At 38.3% G+C, this 21,662-nt stretch overlaps 2 protein-coding genes across 2 annotated transcripts; both read right to left on the minus strand.

The window, feature by feature from the left end:
• cldnd1b (claudin domain containing 1b) lies at nucleotides 1-5,766 on the minus strand. The gene is made up of 5 exons (XM_022222470.2): nucleotides 5,628-5,766; nucleotides 3,981-4,536; nucleotides 3,122-3,229; nucleotides 2,671-2,808; nucleotides 1-1,520 (listed from the first exon to the last, which is right to left on the minus strand). The coding sequence occupies exons 2-5, from the start codon at nucleotides 4,264-4,266 to the stop codon at nucleotides 1,300-1,302; spliced, it is 753 nt and encodes a 250-aa protein (XP_022078162.1). The 5' UTR covers nucleotides 4,267-4,536; nucleotides 5,628-5,766; the 3' UTR covers nucleotides 1-1,299.
• Nucleotides 5,767-7,028: 1,262 nt separating this feature from the next.
• On the minus strand, nucleotides 7,029-20,745 carry glb1 (galactosidase, beta 1). Its single transcript, XM_051945205.1, is given in 23 exon segments — nucleotides 7,029-7,787; nucleotides 8,734-8,762; nucleotides 8,765-8,972; nucleotides 9,434-9,451; nucleotides 9,453-9,488; nucleotides 9,490-9,565; nucleotides 12,209-12,254; nucleotides 12,257-12,289; nucleotides 12,292-12,322; nucleotides 12,439-12,503; nucleotides 12,506-12,527; nucleotides 12,704-12,757; nucleotides 12,759-12,779; nucleotides 12,953-13,065; nucleotides 13,990-14,030; nucleotides 15,793-15,914; nucleotides 16,010-16,068; nucleotides 16,331-16,511; nucleotides 16,618-16,712; nucleotides 16,803-16,863; nucleotides 17,832-17,982; nucleotides 19,703-19,872; nucleotides 20,414-20,745. Coding segments are annotated over 23 exon segments (1,947 nt in total). The 5' UTR covers nucleotides 20,474-20,745; the 3' UTR covers nucleotides 7,029-7,532.
• Between the last annotated feature and the right edge of the window lie 917 nt (nucleotides 20,746-21,662).

A 21,662-nucleotide genomic window follows, 5' to 3' on the forward strand; every position in this document is an offset into this window, starting at 1 on the left:
TCTTTGTGAATTCACTTTATTGTGGAAACTGCCCCAACAGTCCGCAAATGTCAAATGTATTAAAACACAAACAAGTACAGTGTGCTTCAGAATACATAAAAACATTTACAAAAGCCACAGTGTATACACATCGAATGTGTAACAAAACATTGTGATACAAAAACATCACAATCTGTATTTTGTACTAAGAAATTAGTAATTTTGGAATCTGGCTCACACTAAAAAGTGGCAAATTCATGGATCTTCCACACTAATGTTCAGTGTGAACACATAAGACTCATAAGGATTTGCACTTGAGGCTTTAGCAGATTCACGTGTTCAGAATCAGCAGCAAACATCCGAAAGGCTTAAATAACGCAAAGCTGAAATCAGTCACTGCTGGAACTGAAAGGAGAACAGACTGCAACCACAGCTTTTCCATTTCTCTATTTTGTAATCATAAAATGGCAGCAGTAAGGTTTGGGGTGGAAGGTCACAGATTTCTTCGAGTGGCGTCAAACCAAGTCAGTTTAACATTCAAATTAATCTCATGGTAACATATTAGATCTATAACTACAGGTGACAATGAGTGGTTTCATTTTTTTTAGCGGGTGACATTGAATGACATTTCGTCAGCATATACCACAGACTGAAATCAACAATTACCACAGGTGACAGAAATGTCAGCTTGAAAGGCATGCACAGCAAAAGGCCTGGTATTTAAGATTATGCAAAAAAAAAAAAAAAAGAAAAAAGCAGAACAAATGAAACACGTAGAAAAAATAGGCCTGTTTAATAGTTTTCATGCACTTAAGAGAGAAAGCTACCTTGACGTGGATAAGTCCAGGTCTGAGATTTGTGACGGTGCATGTCGAGAGTCCAGAACTGAGTTAAGGGCAATGTGGTGAGCAGCTTTAGAAGCAGTGGCAACAAAAACAAGGCAACAAAATACTGCACAGAAACACAGCAAACACCAGAAATTACAAACCACCTGTGACATCTGGATGTTGAATACATTACGTAAGAACATGCTTTGGGTAAGATACATATACATTTAAAAAAAAAAAAAAAAAAAAAAGCAAAGGTGCAATAACACAACTCAAAGTTATTAAACCCATATTTAGGAGTATTTCTAGGGATTAGCTGCAAACTTGTTTAGTGTATTCCTGCCTGTACTGTAGGTCTGTATATGCACGACAGAGGACATAATGGGTTACCATCAGCGCGTTTCACTCTATTTACATCCTCTCTTAACCGACATGATGTTTTAGAAAGTCTTCGGCTGTTTTAAAGTATATTGTCGGCAGAGCAGTCTCTGTTTTATGCTACCCTGTAAGCGGTCATGCGGGTGTAATTCTTGCGGTGACTTCTGGCCGCCCAAAGGAACAAAGCAGCTGCCATCATCTGCAGAGGGAAGGAGATGAGGGCGAGGTAGAGGGACCAGCCCAGCGAGCCTTCTACCCCTTCTGGAGGTCTGGAATACTGGTGGAGCAAATCCACCCCGGCCAGGAAGCAGCAGACGGAGCCCAAAGAACACAGACCTGATGAGCAGAAGACAGACCAGTGAGATAAGACGATGAGCTCATGTGTTGGGTCAGCTGGGTCCAAACAGCTGAAGCTACGGCGGCTTTTCTAACTGGCTCCAAGTATAAAGCTTACCGAGAAAATCCCAAACGTCTCTTTTGAAGTGCAAATGGAGTATTTACTACAAGCAGGGATTTAATTCACACACGGCATCAAAGCAAAGGCACTCTGAAGAAAGCCTTTGCTAACATCACAAAAAATTAAAACACATCTGTGCAGTCTGACATCTAACTCAGATGTGTCAAACTCATGTTAGTTCAGAGGCCACATACAGACCAATCTGATCTCAAGGGGACCGATCAGTAAAATCATAACATAATAAAAAAATATACATAACAATTCCAAATTCTTCCCTTTGTTTTAGTGCATTCTGAAATGGTTCACATTTAATGCACCGTCTTTTTGCAAAACATTATGAATAAACGGAAGCTTTTAAGAAAATGTAGTGCAGTTTCACAAATACTATGCCTCAGTTTATTATTTACACATAACTTTCAGATCACAGTGTGTCTACAAAGACGCATAACATTTAGTCGCAAGTATCTGGAACTGAACAATCTCGTATTTTACTTTAGGATCAAAAAAACTTGTCAGGATCTAGAAATGATTGTAAATTTACATTCATCTATACATCTGTGTAGTAATCCTGACCACCTGAACTGACACACCATACAAACTAAATGGGAACTAATAGGATAATTTACCCCCTGACTCCTACATGGATTAAATTTATACAAAATATAAAGATAAAAGTTGTTGCAGTGGACAACATATCTGACGAATCGCAGTCTGTAATTATACAGTATTATTATCAGATATTTTTCTTGAAAACTGTAGAAAGAATTTTTAATGCCACTGAAGATCAAATTTAATGATTTTTAATGCCATTTAAGGCCTTCATTTTCAAAAAAAATCTACTTAATGACTATTAATGCTTAATAACCCGGCAGAATCCCTGTTGTAAATAAATCATTGTACCTTTAACCTGGCTGTTGAGTCTTTGTTGCCTGTGCGCGAGTCTTTTCATCGGCACTGTAACATCTTTAGAAACCCATGCAAGACATTACAGAGTGTACATTGTTTGGGATATGCACACACATCTCTCACCTGCCAGCAGATGGAGCACTCCCACCACCAGGATCGGGGTGAATGTGCGGCAGAGGCAGGCACAGACCCCAACATGGACGCTGAGGAACACCAGCGCCAGTGACACCAAGGGCAGGAGAAACTGGGACCTCCACAAGTCTGCACCAAAGACAAAGATTACAGGATAAAGCCTTAACTTGGGCATCCACATTATCTAATACTCACTGGTGTGCATGTAAAGACAGCGGCAGGAGCTAAACTGAGAAAGATGGAACAAGCTCTGGATAATTTAAGATGAAGATGATTTAATAACGAAAAGAAATTCAGAACTTGACATGTTTGCCTAAAAATTAAAAAAAGCTGTATGTATGCACTGAAAACAACTTATAAAGGAAAAAAATATTTTATTAGTATTTGAAGAGACACAATATCAAGTTATATTCAGACGGATGGAGGAAAAAGGTGGACTCACATGTTCTGAGCAGGTCTTCTTCTTCACTGTTGTCTTCAGAGTGTCTGTACTTTGAGGTGAACTGCTGAGGAAGTGTGAAGCTCACACACCAGGTCTCCAACTTGGGGTCTAAAATCAAAGTCCAAGCGCACAAATGTAACTGTTCATTATATCAATATAAAATATAACGCATAGGACGCGATGTAGGGCTGGGCAATATGACAAACATTATAAGTATTTTAAAAACAAAAGCAAGCATTTATTTTAAAAATCTAGAAGTAAAACAAGAAATGAGCGGGACTGATTTATAGGAAGTTTGATTTACACAACTCTCAGTGTATTTCATTTTAAAACTTACTACAATCAACATATTCTACAGGGGGTCCCTAAAGTCTGGACACATAGGAAATCTTATTAACTACAATTTTTTTGCCTCCACAGATTGAATTGGCTTTGTTAAAGAAGAAAGCGTTGAACTGGCACTTGTCAGTGGACGTGAAAGGTAGCAGATGAATTTAATCTTTCGGCAAAGCCATCCTGTATTACAGTGACAGATTTTATCCATATGATCAAATCCCAATGTGAAGCACTCATTCATGACTTAATGTTCCCAATTTGTATTTTAGCTCTTCCCAAGTAATCTAATTCTGGTTAAAAATAAAACTGTTTTTTAACCTTCTGACACTTAATTCAGCTCAAACTTTAATGCTCCAATGTTAAATGAAACTAAAATCTCAAGAGGCCCTCTAGTGAGTCAGTGCCTTCTATTTGTGATGTTGGATGATCAAAATTTACTTCAAAGAACTCTGGCCATTCATCATGCGACAGAACATTTACTATAAAGCCGCCCAGGTGAACCACCATGAAGAGGGAGTAATACCTGGTGCGTCGTACCAGTGGGACGGACCGGGCACCATGATGCACCTCCACCACAGTCCCAGAGTGCCGTTGAGGCGGTACATGGCGCTGCTGTACTTCATCTCATCGAAGTCGCCATTGATAAACTCCCCTTTGAGCTCGGTGGCGTTGCTGGCCTTATGTTTGACCGGCGGACTGCTGTACTGGTACCAGTGTTGAGTTCCCACAGCCACGGAGAGGTACACTGTGGCCAGGAGGCTCAGCACCGAGCCGATTACCAGAGCTGTGGCATAACGATTATCCACCATGGTCTAAATGAAGATGCCCGACTTAAAAACTTATGTACCAACAGAAAACGTTGCTTGACTTGAAAAAAAAAAAAACCCCACCCCTGACAAGTCCTGGCGTGTGAAGAAGCCTGAGCTGATTAAAAATGATATTTCCACTTGTTATTTTGGCACCACGGCATGTCTGTGAATTATTTTCAGTTGGCAGTGTCACTGTATCCGAGCACTGGATTTGATTCTGACATGCTGCTGCATTGCAAGTGCTGTCCCAACCACAGAGACGTTCATAACCTGCAGAGGAATGAAAGATAGACACAAGTTAATGTTAGCTTAGCTGTACGTATTTATGAGTTAAGTGATGAAACCGGTGTAGTGGCAAACTGATTACCACCCGAGGAAGCAATCATCCTTAGACCTCTCCCTTGTTTTGCCTTTTTGTGCCCCAGATTAGAGCTAATCCAGTTGTTTTTACCTGTGAATTTAGTTTTTAGGAATCCGTGCAACTCATGTAATGCAGTTTTTCACCTGCCAGAAGGTGACTGCATCGCAGAAATTGTGCTTTTTACAGATCAAAATGCCTTGAGTTCACTAAAGCAGGTATATTTTTTAAATATTATAAACAAAAAGATAAAGGCAAACAGATTGTCTTTGTTTTTTTAATAACTCCAAATCATGTTCACTAGTCTAAACACTAATACTAGACACACCTACACATGTTTTTTTTTTTTTTTACTTGTGTATCATGTATCTGTTTCATATCATTTTTAAATTTTGTATAGCTGAAACCTTGACCAGGTCTCCCTTGTAAAAGAGATTTCTAATCTGAACGGGACTTCCTGGTTAAGTAAAAGTAAATAAATACTAAACAGATGAAGCTTGAAAATTGGAAACCTTCTACAGTACTGCCTGTAATCATTAAAAAATGTCAGGCCTGATTACATTACAAACACCATTTCTTTTTGGCATAATCAGACGGCTACTAAAAACGTTGAAATTTCACAATGACACAATTTATTTACAGCGCCACAGACACAAAGTTTTGGAGTATTTACACGTTATGACTGTTAAAACCAGAAAAGCACCGCAGACGAACACAAACCGGTAATACAGCTTGAACAAGAAAGGTGCAATCAGTTCATGACAGACAATGTACCGCCTGTAAGATTAAAATTACAACTACAAGGTGTGGTGAGTTCATTAGGGCTGTTGAAACTGTTTCAAACAGCGAATATTGACAAAGGAAGCTTCCTTAGCCATGTAGCAAGGTAGCATTTTACCAGCTAGCAAACGCTAAACAAAGCTAGTTAGGGCAAGCTACTTCATTATGGAGGTATTTTATGGACAGATACACTTTATATAGTTCATCTGAGTTTATGTTTTACCTCATTGCTGAAAAATGCTTTGTCAATTAGCCTTATCTTCTGTGCTCGCTTAGCTTCCAGTAGGCCTCCGCCATCTTCTTCTACACTACTAAGTTTTCTTCCGTTTCATTTCTTCTTCGGTGGTACCAACACGATCAGCGCATTACCGCCACCTGTCGCTGCAGTGTTTGGCGAAACGCAAACTCCCCAAGCATCGAAGAAAATCCGACTTCAAGTAGCAATTTCCAGAATTAAATTGTTTTTCGTATTTATATTCATATCCAGATTTTTTCTATTAACATCCAGCAGAAAAAAACAGCATCAGTAAATAATAGCTTGTATGTGCACAACATACAAGGGATTTGTTTTTCGGCTGTTGGTGTCACCCTAGAAATAAGGATAGGGAATAATATAATAACTACGGGCAGAAGAAGAGGGAAAAATAATGGTAATAAAACAAGAAAAACACTCAGAAAGCACAGTACTCCACCAAAGTTGCTGAGTTGTATCATTTCCAACAGCTGAAATCTTGGAAAAATTCATGTCAGAAATCACAGAACTATAGAATGTGACCATTTAATATAGATGTACCCACAAACAAAATGATGTGCGCTTAGCACATGCGTGTGTTATGCATGTGCACGTTATTTATGGATACCGAATCACATGACCTAAATATGTAGCTGGCAGTGGATTGGTGGCACTCAGAAAACCCTCCACAATTTAATCAATTGTCCTTGTATCATTTTGGACGGATAAGTCCCGATAAGTCTGCAGCAGTCTATTTGTTGTGGGATTGCAATCGTGATCATCAGCAGGCAGTTGACATAGTTCACTTGTTGTCATAGTTACAGTGATGCAGTGCTGCTATCTGGCAATAATACAGAAATTTTTAACAAATCTGTGGATCCAGACTATAAGCCACATCACTGTCAAAATCTAATCACTTGGTCCTTGCGTCATTTCCGACCTTCCCATAAAAATTTCATCCAAATCCCTGAGTACCTTTCTGAGTAATGTTGCTAACAGACAGACAAACAGAGAGACGGACAAACGTACGGCCATTGTTACATAAAAAAACAAATCATAATAGCTTAGGCTAGCAGAAACAAAGACTGCTGAAGTGCAGATTTCCTGTGCTGCAGGTCACTTCAAGACAAAACTTGAAGTATGTTTAATTTACAATTGCAGGATTTCTTACTCGGTGCATATGAGCACAAACTTTGTCAAAATCATTTATGTTAACAATTTAATAACTGAAGATTTTGCCACCACACTGAAAAGCAGTTTCCCTCTTTGACAATAATGTTATCAAGTCAAGAACATCTAACGAAGTGTTTGTCTTCCAGTAAAGACCACATGGGGGAAATTCACTACACACAGCTTGAACACAACTTAAAAATGACAAAGGGATCACTTACATATTTTTAAATAACACGTTTTTATTTTTTGCTTCAAAAGGTATACACTGAGTGTTGAATCAGATTTAGAGTGTATGTTGATCTTTATAAAATGAATAAAAGCTACAGTTCAGCAATCCCACAAGTTTTTGACATGCTTCTTAATAAACAATTCCCTGACGTGGGTTTCACATAAAAAGTAAAACAGCTCTAAAATACACATTGGCATGAAAAGACAATGCTTTAATCGGCAGTAATCCCTTTGAGAGGACAAATAAAGAGGCTTTAAATAAATGTCCTATTGAATCAGTGAGGTAGAGATACCCACAGATAATGTGCTGGGAAAAAATAGGATTAAGCTAAAAAGACGCATTCAATCATTCATATCTTGTCCCAAAATTAACCTCTTGTCACAAAACACAGCTTTTTAGAAAATCAAACACAATGATTTTCGCGCATGTCCTGATCTGGGACTCGTACATCAGTGAGTCTAGTGCAAATTTGTGCAGCAGAGAGTAAATTGTCATCACAGTAAATCCTTTTCAGTAAACTGTCCCCATTGCAGTTTGTAGTGAGAGTGAAGTGTTGCATTCAGGATGGGGGTGGAAGTAAACTCCACGGTGCACGGTTTGGAGATGCAGGGAGCTCCTTCCAGCTCCAGAACGGTCACATTGTTGGGTGCAGCTGTGCTGAGGATGTTGAAAGGGACATAAAGTGTGGCCTGAGGACCTCTGGTCGGCCAGTAACGCCCTAAGTTGAAGCCGTTGATCCAGATTTGTCCCTGAAAAACACAAATTCACAAAGACAAATGAATTTCTTTTTTATTTAATAAACAATGGAGTTCATGACACTGTTATAAAATTGTAGATATAAAGCTTTACCGTGATAATCAGAACTTATACACTGAATTAAGATGCGCTTTATCCAGACGTAAAATGTTGACAAATTGGGGAAAAATACCACATCATGTTCCATCATGACATCTGAGTAGTGTGTTATTTTTATCCAACTGACTTACAAACCAAATCATTATTAATAATTATCTAATAATATACAGCAAAGAAAAGAAGCAAATCATCGCATATCAGAAACTGGAAATAGCACGTCTGTCTTATTTGCACCATGAGTGAATTTAAATTAGTTCTGAGAATGGTTGAGGATTCATTTCTCTTTCCTAATCCAATCATACACTACCGTTCAAAAGTTTAGGGTCACTTAGAAATGTCCTTATTTTGAAAGAACAGGCAGTTTTTTCAGTGAAGCTAGCATTAAATGAATCTGAAATTTAGTCTAGACATTGTTAATGTGCTAATGACAATTCGAGATGGAAACGGCTTGATTTATAATCTAATATCTCCATAGAGGTACAGAGGAACATTTCCAGCAACCATCACTCCTGTGTTCTGATGCTACATTGTGTTAGCTAATGCTGTTGAAAGGCTAACTGATGATTAGAAAACCCTTTGTGTAATTATGTTAGCACATGAATAAAAGTGTGAGTTTTCATGGAAAACATGAAATTGTCTGGGTGACCCCAAACTTTTGAATGGTCATGTACATCATCCAGTTGTTCAACGCTGATTTAAATGTATGACAGAAAAGTCATAAAGCACTGAGATCAGCTACTGTAGCAAACAGTGGCTAATGTTCTGTTTTTGTATCGATTAATAGAAAATGTAATCAATGGTTTTCAGTTCAATCTAAATTGCACAGTGTGGATCACATGCCTTCCTCCAGTTGGGCAGCTTGATGTAGTGTCTTGAGGGAGTGATGGGATGCCGTCAGGAATGATGAAACTCCCTCCATAGAAAGTTGGAAGGGAGAGATCAGCATTCTGAGCTGGACGTTTTGGTGTGAGCTCCTTTTCCTCGAGAAGGCCCTGATTGATTGCTTCATCAACATTGAGACTGTACATGATCCAGCTGGTGAGTAAGTCTTTCCCAAGGGTAGATTGGACACCAAACCCCTGAGATAAAAAAAAAGAGACAAAGGGAGAGCAGAGAGGAAGCTTAAACCAACTGAATACTAAGTATATTTTCTCATTTCAAATTCACATCCAAAGTTGCCATAAAGTGTTAAGAAATTTTACAGAAAAATAGTAGAAAATATGAGTTTGATCTACAGTTATGTGAAAAAAATACGGACATCAGTTGGAAATTGTTGATGTTTTCAAGCAAACCCTTGATCCCTATTGAAGCAGTAGCTACAGAGAGGACTGACTGACACAGATTGATTCCTTTAAGTGCCAGACAGGAACAGTTTTTAAAAAGGACAGTGTCTGTGAGACATGTTTGTCTTTTACATGACTGTAGTCCAAATATTTTCAGGCATTTAAAACCCAGTATAGACCTGTGATAGTTAAACTGACTCCTATAATTCAAGAATAAACACCACCATTGAAATATAGCAAAAAATAAAATAAAAAACCTTTGCGTCATTGATGCCCTCTTCCATAGTTGATTCCGCCCATATTCTCCACCAGTAATGTCAACCTGACTGCCAGCCCTTCCCGTCACATTGATAGTTATGACTTTGTTTCTTTCCAGAATCCCCACAGCCCACCTTCAAAGGAAATAGCATGGTTAGAGAACAGATTTCCAGATTATATCAAGAATAATCAGACAGAAATATCCCAATAAGTTTATTTAGGAAGAAGGCGAGCCTCAGCGGATTATTGGACAATCGACGATGGTCTGCCCTGTCTGTCTGTTAGCAACATTACATGGCAAGCATGGCTCAGTGGTAGAGTGGCCGTCTTGTAACTGGAAGGTTGCAGTTCGATCCTCGGCCCCGTTGTGCTCATGTCAAGGTGTCCCTGAGCAAGACGCCTAACCCCTAATTGCTCCGATGGGTTGTGGTTAGGGCCTTGCATGGCAGCTTCCGCCATCAGTGTGTGAATGTGTGTGAGAATGGGTAAATGTGATATATCATGTATAAGCGCTTTGGATAAAAGCGCTATATAAATACAACCATTTACCAAAATGACAAATGGATTTGGATGAAATTTTCAGGGGAAATCAGAAATGACACAAGTACCAAGTGATTAGATTTCGGCAGTGATGCAGCTTATAGTCTTTTATTGCACGACAGCGGCATGGCGTTACTGTAACCATGACAACAATTGAACACTACATCAGCTGCCTGCCGACAACCGCGAATGTGATCCTACTACAAATCCACCGCTGCAGACTTATCGGGACCTATTCGTCAGAATGATACAAGGAACAAGTAATTAAATTGTGGGGTGTTTCTGAATCCCCATCAATTCCCACCACTCACTACATATTAGGTCATTGTGATTCAGTATCCCGTACATAACGTACATATGCATAACACACGCCTGTGCTCAGAGCAAGGATCATTTGTTTGTGGTACATCTATATCAAACAGCCACATGTTGCTGGCGATTTCTGATCATCAATAACTAATTAAACAATGCTGCATTTCTAAAACAAAAATGCTGCATCTTTGACATGCCAAACAACCTTGGTGGAATCTGTGCTTTCTAAGTGCTTTTCTTGTTTATCATATGTCGTTACTAAATTAGTTAAAAGTAGACCTAGATAATGAACCTCAATACTTTTTTGTTAGGATCATCCTTATTTGAATGATCTGCTTTATTTCTTTGAGATTTTCTAAACTCTTGCAAAGTTACATCTTTGATCAGACAAAAAAAAAAAAGCCCAGTTGTTCAAATATTAGTATTTTCTTAATGTACGGTATATATATATATATATATATATATATATATATATATATATATAAATTTTAGTACTAAAACATGGCTGGCAAATTAAAATGATGGTTATAATGTATCATTTGGAAGTTTAAACATGTACTTCATTTGTTAATTTTAGTTTAGAAGAGTTATGGTGACTGAATATCTTCAGTTTTATACTTTGCAAGCTGGTGTGTGCTGATCAACAAACTCTGGTTAAAAGGATGTCCACTCTCGATTTTAATGACATTTGTCTTTGTGGCTGATATTCCTTGTTTGTCACTGGAGAAGTGACGTGGCTTCGTTACATAAACCACTGGGATAAATGATTGTTGTCCTAGTTGATCCAAATTGCTTCAGACACAGAAGTTGTCCCGGAGGTCATTAAGCCTCACGGATGTCTTTGTCATCTTTGGCCTTGTACTAGCTAAACTCATGACTCTGCTTGATGACACAGAACTGCCCAAAGCCTGAGTGACTGTTGCTGTTGTATGTGTTTCAGTAATACCACTAATACCTGGTTACAGCTCATCTACAACTGGCTGGTTCGAGGTGAATTGTGCCTCGCCTAAAAAAGTAAAATGAGAGGCAGGCCTGCAGCAGCAGGAGACAGTCAAAAGTGGACAGTCATGATGGACAATTTCCAGCAGCCTTCAGTCTGTTACAGGAAACTTACAGCAAAAAAAAAAAAAGTTTGCACACAGTTTCCAAATAGTTTTAATTTTGACAGGGCAGCCTTTGAAAATGCTATAGAGGTGATCAGTGAAACTTTCCCTAAAAATGTCATCCAAATCTGTTAGTCCGTTTTTGAGTAATGCTGCTAACAGATAGCCTAAGCCACGCTAGACCCATGTTTCTGAAGGCACAAGGGTCTAGGCACGCTCAACAGGGAGGGAGGCGGGTTAAAAGGTTGTCTATCAAATCACTCTGCAGCAATTGGGTAGGTATACAACCAATCAGGTGCAACGAATAGGCTCCGAGAGCCGCCGGAAATCAGAGGATGCGGGAGTTCGGTGAAGCTTATTTATACAGTCAAATGGGTGAAGCTCAAGTATATTACAGACATGTTAACAGAAAGATTATTCAGAGTCGGTGGCGCTAATGGAGCTCAACGACTGTTGTCCGTTTTGTTGTCGACCCTGGCAGAGAATTAAATTCGTTGCCCGTGTGTTGTCTAAGCGCGGCTAGGCTAGTTGTTTGCGGTTGTTTCTGTCAGAATCGTTGCGCCTCTGTCGTCACTTAGTTACGCCCGCCTTCTGACTCTACATTTCATGGTGATTCGTCCGGCCAGTTTTAGGAGAATCCAGCCTCGAGCCTTATGGAGGGTAACTAGACCCACCCTGGCAGAGAATTAAATTCGTTGCCGTGGGTTGTCTAGCACGGCTAGGCTAGCTAACAGACAGACGAACAGACAAACCAACACGTTCCTTGGTGGAGTAAATATGTTCAAATGAAGAAGGCCTGTGTGTGAAACAATCCGACTCACCCCGTCCACTGACACATATGCTCTATCGTGGATCCCGTTCAGTGAGATGACAGTGGAGTTGGTTTGGTGCAGTCAACAGCAGAGTGGTCCTGTAGAGCACATAACCAAACGCCTAGAGGGCAAGAAGAAAGTCATCAGCAATACTACAAAAATTATCACTGCTTGAAAACCACAAAAAAGCAACATTTACTTATTTGCTTAATTTAAACAGAAAATAATGATGGATACCTGATTTAAGTCAGTGAAAGTCTGAGGATACATGTTTTTGACAGGGCCAGAGAAAGACAGCTTTCTAAGGCGTCCAATACCGTCTGGAGCTGTAGGAGGAGAAGAAGACAGTTTACTTATTATGAATGATGTAAATAACAAGTCAACACTCAATTATTGTCAAGTTCGCATAATCAATATAGAATTCTTACCATAGTGATAGAAAGTCAAGATTTAATGAATTAGAGCGCCAACCAACACAAGCCAAAGACATCTGAGTGCCTACCTTCTTTAGTGGAACAGAACCAATAGCATACTTTGGGGTTGTTGGTGGTATTGGGTCCCTCTGGGATCCTATGGTACTGCAATTGGAAGACACATTAGTTCTTGTAGATACAATATACTGCAAATAAGATTACAAACAATGACTAGATGTTCTATACTATACGGTTAGTGTACATTAACAGCACACTGTTACTTTTACTGCCAAACGTTAGAGGTTGAAACAGTGGAAAGCCTACGTTAGTTTTCGTACCATTTTGATCACATCTCGAATGGCAAAGTATTTCTCCGTGAGGTCTCCCGCTTCTGTGAGCGGGGAATCGTAGTCGTAGCTTGTGGGCTGCGCGTCATATGGCTCATTGGCACCTGAAGGTATTAAGACACAGTTAAGTTCCTCAAGTAATCCTTTTGGAAAGACTTAAGTGACTTTGGACTGAATCCATTATGGGAACTACACTACCGTTCAAAAGTTTGGGGGTCACTCAGGCCATTCACATTTCTTCTAGCATAAGGTTTTCTAATCATCATTTAGCCTTTCAACACCATTAGCTAACACAATGTAGCATTAGAACACAGGAGTGATGGTTGCTGGAGATGTTCTCTGTACCCCTATGCAGATATCCAAGCTAGAATAGTTATTTACCACATTAGCAATGTCTAGACTGTATTTTGGATTAATTTAATGGTACCTTCATTGAAAAAAATGCTTTTATGTCAAAAACAAGGGCATTTTTAAGTGATCCCAAATGTTTGAATGGTAGAGTATGTCATGGCTTTCACAGGAGCTCAGGTTTCTGTGGTCGACACAACAGTTGCATTTATGAAGCATTTGATTTAGCTCTTATTCATCTTTATTTCTAAAAATAAGTACATGAATAATAAGAAATCAGATAAATGGAGCCACTGCTGCCTGTTTTTAGCAGCATGGTGGGTTGTTTTGTTGTTTAGTGTTATGGTGGTTGTCTTTATTTTTGAGTTAAAGTGAGAGATGCTTATGATATTTCAATGGCACACCAATATCTTTATTGGGTAAAACAGTGAAGAACCACCCTCATGCATGAATCACACATCAATAATAGCCTAAAGTTTATGCTTGATCCATGACTGCATGGCTAAAATAGCATTTTGTCAGTATTTTGAAGATCTCCAGAAATGTAACAGTCATGTTTTCAGCGGAGGTCTTGTTTTATTAAGGAGGTGCCACGCTTCTCCTGACTGTGTAGTTTGCATCCTGTGTGAGTCATTTTCAACATCATCATCTCCTCACACCAGTCTGTTAAGTGTACTCACCATTCCAGTAACCAAAGTTTGTCCCTCCTATGAACATATACCTATGAGAGGAGGAATAACAGTTAAAAACAAAACACTGTAAATTCCACTTCAACCAAAAACTACAACATGAAGGCATGAGCTTCAGAAGTTTAGGTTGTGCACTCTTGTACAGGTCTTGTGTATTTGAAAACGTACAGGAATAAACTACTGATCAATTATTTATTGTAAGAAATATTAAAATGATAAAATAATGCAGTGCTTTGCATGATAATTTTTACTTTTTCCCTCCAAAGAGTGAAATCCTGCAAGCTGATTGGAACCACCTTGACATCGATCATTTTGGAAGGATAACAGCCCGTGGATCTGATGGTAATAATCCAATTGCATCTCTGCTGACATCACTGTGTTGTAAGTATGTTGTCAACCCAAGTTTGTTGTAGAGATCCTCAAGTTCTATTGATTTATTTTACAAAAAAATATTTAAATGCAACTTACACTCAACAAACTTTGTTTTTGCTCCCATTTTTTATGAGATGAAATCAAAGATCTAAAACTTTTTCCACATACACAATATCACCATTTCTCTCAAATATTGTTCACAAATCTGTCTAAATCTGTGATAGTGAGCACTTCTCCTTTGCTGTAATCCACCCCCCCCCCCACCCCCCATAAAAAAAACTGCACCTGCAACTGCAAGGAGAAGTGCTCACTATCACAGATTTAGACAGATTTGTGAACAATATTTGAGAGAAATGGTGATACTGTGTATGTGGAAAAAGTTTTAAGATCTTTGAGTTCATCTCATAAAAAATGGGAGCAAAAACAAAAGTGTTGCGTTTATATTTTTGTTGAGTGTATTTATATAATGCCAGTTCGCAACATATGTCATCTCACAGTGATTAATATATTAAGACATTACAAATTTTAAACAGAGAACCCAACAATCCAAAGTTGCTTATGGATTCCCTATGAGCAAGCGGTTGGCAACAGTGAGGAGGAACCAAAAAAGACCTCATTAAACCCTCCGACAGAACCAGGCTCAGGTAGGGCGGCCATCTGCCTCGACCAGTTGGGGTGAGAGTGGAGATGAGGGGAGTGGTAGATAGCAGGATAGCAGATGGAAGGCAAGCAGTACAAAGAACAATGAACATTTTTGAGGTTGTTGAGGCCAGTAACTGCAGATCAGAGACTCTTGTGGTGACTCTTTAGAATAGAATAGCCACTTTATTGTCAACCAGAACATACACTGGTTCGTGCACATCAGGCTGAAATTACGATGCAAAAGCTCACCATCGGGGTGATAGAAAAAAACAAGACAAAAAATATTCTGAATAAAAAACATGATGTGTATATATATATATATATATATATATATATATATATATATATATATATATACACACAGTACCATTCAAAAAATTTGGAGTCACTTAGAAATGTCCTTATTTTTGAAAGAAAAGCAGTTTTATTCAATAAAGATAGCATTAAATGAATCAGAAATACAGTCTAGATGTGGTAAATGACTATTCTAGCTGAAACGGCTGCTTTTTAATGGAATATCAACATAGAGGTACAGAGGAACATTTCCAGCAACCATCACTCCTGTGTTCTAATGCTACATTGTGTTAGCTAATGCTGTTGAAAGGCTAATTGATGATTAGAAAACCCTTGTGTAATTATGCTAGCACAAGAATAAAAGTGTGAGTTTTCATGGAAAACATGAAATTGCCTGGGTGACCCCAAACTTTTGAATGGTAGTGAATATTTTTTATCTGTCAGCTTCAGTGCATTGAAGCCCGTCATAGAAATCTGCAGACTCACAGGTTGACGTTTGCTCCCACTGCCAGCATCTCACTGAGGCTCTTGGCCACTGCAGCAGGCGACACGACGGAGTGAGCTGATCCCCAGTGGTCCAGCCAGCCAGTGTAGAATTCAGAGTTCACCTGTGAAAGAAAAAGTAACATTATGAGGACATGAGAGAAAATCTACCACACCTTTTAAACCTAAGATTGTAAAATGTACAGCAGGAGAAGCTCACCAGAGGTCCGTGAGGTTCAGCGTGTCGCTGCGCACCAAAGGCAGCAGTTATATTTGCGCCTAACAGAATTAAAAGGAAAAGATGGGGATACATTTATTTCTGCAACTTCCCCCAAGACTCCTGACTAATCTAAAAGGGGACATTGAGTCAGAGTAGAAGACAACAAGAAGCAGATTTAAATCAGGAAACAAGATCTATTGAACTTTAAGGTACACTGTGTAATGAGATACATTACACGGTACATTTTTTCAGCTTATAGCACTTTGCATTTGAAGTGTTGATAATTTTACTGCTTGCTGAGCCCATAAGACCGACATCTACCTGGTCCAAAGTCAACAGTAGCATAGAGGCCTTGTATTGCGCCACATCTAAGGAATCCGACTCCAGCCCCGTCTGTGGTGAACAGCACCACCTCATCACCCAGGTGGGACCGGAACAGCTTGGACAGGTAACGCATGTAGTTGTAGTCACAGGCGAAGTAACTGCCGTATTCATTCTCCACCTATCAGTAACAGATACGTCATAAGGGAGATGTAAACTATCTTAACAAATTAACGTGAGGAGCAAACCAACACGTACAAACCTTCAGAAATGAATCCAGAACTCACCTGTACAGTGATGATGGGACCACCGTACTGATAGAGGTAAGGCTTCATCATGGGCAGTAACTTCCCCATCCATTTGTCCACGGCTGCGATGTAATCTAGAAGACACAAATTATGGCTCTGCGTTCACTGCATCATGCAAACCGTACTGTTTTTCATCAGTCGTCCTCCTTGTCGTTGTTTCTCACCTGGATCTGAAGATCGCAGCACAATGTTTTTCTTGTTGAGAAGCCAGGCAGGCAGACCACCCTAAGTTAATAGAATAATACCAACAAATAATAAAAATAAAGCACACTGCATAAAACTAAAACACACAAAAATTAATTTAATATAAAGAAATGCTGCTTTAACAACAGATTTCCAAATTTGCAGGATTTTCCTACACAAAGAACAGTTGCTGCAAAAATGTCAGTTGCAGTTGATTCTTTATAACAGGCATTTTTTTTTAAGTTAATGGATGCACTCTTCTGCTGCACATATCTTTCCCGTAATACTGCTACAAACACTGTCCTAGCATTGAGGACTGTGCTAGCACAGCATAGAAGCAGCGTTTCTCATCATACTGCAGCTACATTAGCGACTGCCTAGAAAAAATTATATTCACTTTTTCCAGACAAAACACACTGAATACATTAATGGCAATCAGAACATCACAGCAGGGGTAGTAGTTGGTGACATTTCTATGAATACTACAATACTTTTTTTTACAATGTAAGTGTTGGTCAGGCATGTGGTCAATCCAACACTTTGGTCCAGACTGAAGTATAACTAAATTTTTTTTACGGATGTTTATGCTCCCCAGATGATAAATAATACTGAATGAATCTTTTCATAAGCTTTTATCTCACCCAATCATCAGGCAACATTTTCAGTTTGACATCAGATTCCAACATTTACACTTGCAAAACTAATGACATTATTACCAGCATCGGTTTCAAGCTAATTGGGAAATATTAATGTGCTTGAGCTCAATGAACAAAACTGACACTGACAAATTCATTTTGATCATAAGGATATACTGTACAGTCCTATCATCCATCTAATCACATCATCTCCTGCTAATATGCACTGATATCCTTCAACAGTGACTTAAATACATTTCTAGTATAAGGTCTCCAAATTGGTGAGTACATTTCTGATATATACTTGAACATGTTCAGTTTCCTGCCTGACAGGGCAGCGTCAAAGGAAGTACATCTACTGCCAGCCTCTCTCACCATGTCCCACTCTCCACATATGTAGGGTCCCGGCCGGATGATGACCAGTAAACCGATGTCCTGGGCCAGCTTCAGGAAATACTCCACATCTCTGTCTCCACTAAAACTGTAGCGGCCTGGAGACTCTTCATGGTAGTTCCAGGGAATGTACCTGCAGAGAGACTAAAATGTCAGTACTATCTAAACAAACAATCTTTAAATTTAATTCTGTTTCAAGAAAATTTGACAAAGTTTGAGCAAAATAAAAATCCTTCTCTATAAATCAGAAAATCCTGCACATTATTGATTATTTGGAATCAACACTGATCCTCAGTTCTTCAAATCAAGTAAAACTCAAAATAACTGAGTTTCCTTTTGTACGATTTACTTTAATAGACCATATTGTGCTTATATTCCCTGTCTTTAGACATTTTCTTGTGAAAGAGCTGGCGGTGTAAGAAAATATCTACATGTTGGAGTATTTTCATTTTATGATACTGCATCAATTCTCAAAAACAGTGTCAACTTTTAAGTTAATATGCATTGCTTAAATGGCACAAAAACTAGTGCTATGATGTTGGATGTTTATGAGACAGTTACAACTGTGTGATAGTCATAAATAAGCAAAAAGACAGAGTTAGAACAACTCTTGAGTAGGATATGAATTTAATGTCTTCAGTATGCAAAGTAAATGTCTCCTTCGTGAATGGGAAAAATTTCATGTTGATGAAGATGGTATTCTCCACAGAAAGACGGCAACCAAAACACAGCTAGTCTTACCTGAGAAATATAAGATCACCGTACTAAAGCAGCTGCATGATGAGATGGGTCATCAAGGGATTGATCAAACAACATCATTGATTGGGGATAGATTCTTTTCCCCTTAAATGCAGCAAGAAATGGAACACTATGTGGCAACGACTTGTACTTGTTTGAAATGAAAGACACCATGTAAAGAAACAAGAGCAACTCTCACCAGTATCGTCATCACGCAGCCATTTAAACTACTCTCGATACATTTTCTCCACTTGGACAAATGTAAAGGTGGATATGAATACACACTGGTAATAATCGATCATTTTACTCGTTTTGCAAAAGCTTCTGCCATCACCAACTAGTATGCTAAAACAGTTGCTGACTGAATATTCAACAACTAGGCCTTAAAGTTTGGACTGCCAGCTCGAATACATCACGACCAAGGTGGTGAATTTGAGAACCAGCTCTTGGCACAGCTAAAAAAGAACTGTGGTGTACTAGGATCGCATACGACACCCTATCACCCCCAGGGACATGGGCAAGTTGAGTGCTTTAATCGCACATTGCTGCAAATGTTAAAGACACTGATTGACAAACAAAAGACAAACTGGAAAGAATCCTTGAACAAGTTGATCTATGAATGTAACTGCCTCACCACTGAGACAGGGAAAACAGACCATAGAACATACAGGGAGAAATGGAAACATGAAATGCAGGACGCATATGACATAGTACAAGCGAATGCACAGAAGTCAACAGAGAGAAGTAAAAGACATTACGATGGGAAGGTGAGAAGCTCAGTATTGTATCCTGGTGAGCGTGTCCTTATCAGAAATCTTACATTGTTGCTTGATAGCAGTAGTTAATTACAACAGTTGGTGATTCTTTTTCTGTGCATTCAATAAACAACTCATCCACTCACTTGTTTTACACTTTTCTAAACGGGACTCTTGTGACTGCAGACAAAGAAAACCATTGAGTTTAGTGATATAAGAATCTTCTTCTCTAGTAATAGCTGTCCAACCTGAGTTTCAAACCTCTTTCAGTTTCTATAAAGCAGCAGCTTAGAACAACCATCAAAGCATGTGACTAAGCAACAAACCAGTCAGTCGGAATGAGACCAAAGGTGAACCTACGTCTGGACGGTATTCAGTCCTGCCATGTACATCTTGAGCAGTCGATCTTTCCAGTAGACTCTGGGGATCCTGCTGTAATGGATGCTTCCAGATATATATCGAAACCTCTCCCCATCCTTAAGGAAGCAGTCATTCTTGTAGTCAACGCTGAATGACCGAGGTGCCCCGAGCTGCAGGTCAACACAACACAAAGTGATTCACACCACAATCTACACTGCAAGAATCATCATAAAGGGAAGTCAGCACATTTTGGTCCATAAAGGTCGATGCTTTTATGGCACAGGGATGACACCTCAGCTGATCTCAGACATACAGCAGCCTTATTTGTCTTGAATTTAGTGAATGATATTTCTTTATACCAACTTATGAAATATTTCTATGTGAAAGTAAGCGCAGATCCATATTTTACAGCATATAAATGTAAGATATGTACACACGTATTGAAAAATACTTCTGTAAAAACAATAGTCTTAATGTTTACAACAAACAGTATTGATGTAAACAATACATTTGTTCTCAACTTGGGAGTAATAACGGTCCGAGTCTTGTGTTATGAATTCTGGTGCCGGAGCTTTATAAACTCCAGTCCTGCTATCTGTTTTGCATGTTTGTGGAATGAAACTGCAGAGCTGTGCGTAAAGGCGCATCCATTAAAGTGGAAAAGAAAGTTTGAATACTTTAACTCAACAGTAGAAAGTCAGATTTACTCACTGATTGTCCAGCCAGAAGCACCAACAGCAGCAACATGCTTCCAGTTCTGAGCGGAGACATGATGGATCCTCACACGGACCTCACTGTTCCCTTTCAAAATTTAATGTAAAACCGAATTAAAAAACGTAACATGCAGCAGTACAGTCAGCTACAGTACTGACTTCCTTGTGTGTGCTGTGATATTTTGAACGTGTGTGGGATCATGAGTTACGGAAGTAAATCATGTGATATGATGGTAGTGCTGTGTCAAAGCTTTGTGACCAGTAGGTGGCAGTGTTGGACCCTTTACGCTAGAGTGCACTCTATTTTACGCACGACTTCGGATTCTTCAAAGATGTGATGATGATCTGGGTACAAATGAAAATCTGGTCTGAAAATTGTTAGTAGCAGGAAAAAGGAAGGAAAATGTTTCCAGAGAGTTTCAGATAGAGAGATTCGTTTTTATTGACAGAAAGAGCCATTTTCTGACAGAAATAATAATAATAATAATAATAATTATTATTATTATTATTATTAGTAGTAGTAGTAGTAGTAGTAGTAGTAGTAGTAATAGTAGTAGTAGTAATATTACTATACAATCACTGACTAAATCTGAGTTTGTACTGTGGAGTTTAAGTTTTCAGGCTCTCCTCTCAACTTTAAAGAATGCGCCTTTACCGTAGCTCTGCAGTTTCATTATACGAATATACAAAACAGATAATAATAATAATGATTATTACTATTTTTGGTTATTATTGTTTTGAATAATAATTATTATTCTTAGATAATGCTATTAAAATAAAAACACTATATAACACTATTATTTTCATTACCATTGTTATTGTTATTACTATTATTACTGTTGTTGTTGTTGTTGAATAATGTTATTATTATCAGATAATGATTATTCTAACAATAATAACCACTATAAAACATTATTATTATTATTATTAATAATAATAATAATAAGAAGAAGAAGAATTAAATATGATTAATAATAATAATAATAATAAGAAGAAGAATTAAATATTATTAATAATAATTAATAAGAATTAATAATAATAATAATTATTATAATTATTATTAATAATAAATAATGCAGTTATTTCAAGGTGCAGTTGAGAATTTGAATAATTACTGACAATAGAAAACTGTGAACTGATAATTATAATTATGGTTCACTGCAAAACATTTAAAAATTAATATAAAATATTGCCATATTTGGCAAAAGGAATTTATAGTACCCTTCTACGATGTCAAAAAATTATTT

This window comes from Acanthochromis polyacanthus, chromosome 3 (genome assembly GCF_021347895.1).
Source record: "Acanthochromis polyacanthus isolate Apoly-LR-REF ecotype Palm Island chromosome 3, KAUST_Apoly_ChrSc, whole genome shotgun sequence".
NCBI classification, from domain to species: Eukaryota; Metazoa; Chordata; class Actinopteri; family Pomacentridae; genus Acanthochromis; species Acanthochromis polyacanthus.

Excerpts from the sequence above, each read along its gene's own strand:
- cldnd1b (XM_022222470.2), bottom strand. The coding sequence starts at position 4,266 with ATGGTGGATAATCGTTATGCCACAGCTCTGGTAATCGGCTCGGTGCTG. Across the intron at positions 3,230-3,980 it reads CCACTGGTACGACGCACCAG|ACCCCAAGTTGGAGACCTGG; the intron begins GTATTACTCCCT and ends CTTTGATTTTAG. Across the intron at positions 1,521-2,670 it reads AGTGCTCCATCTGCTGGCAG|GTCTGTGTTCTTTGGGCTCC; the intron begins GTGAGAGATGTG and ends TCTGCTCATCAG.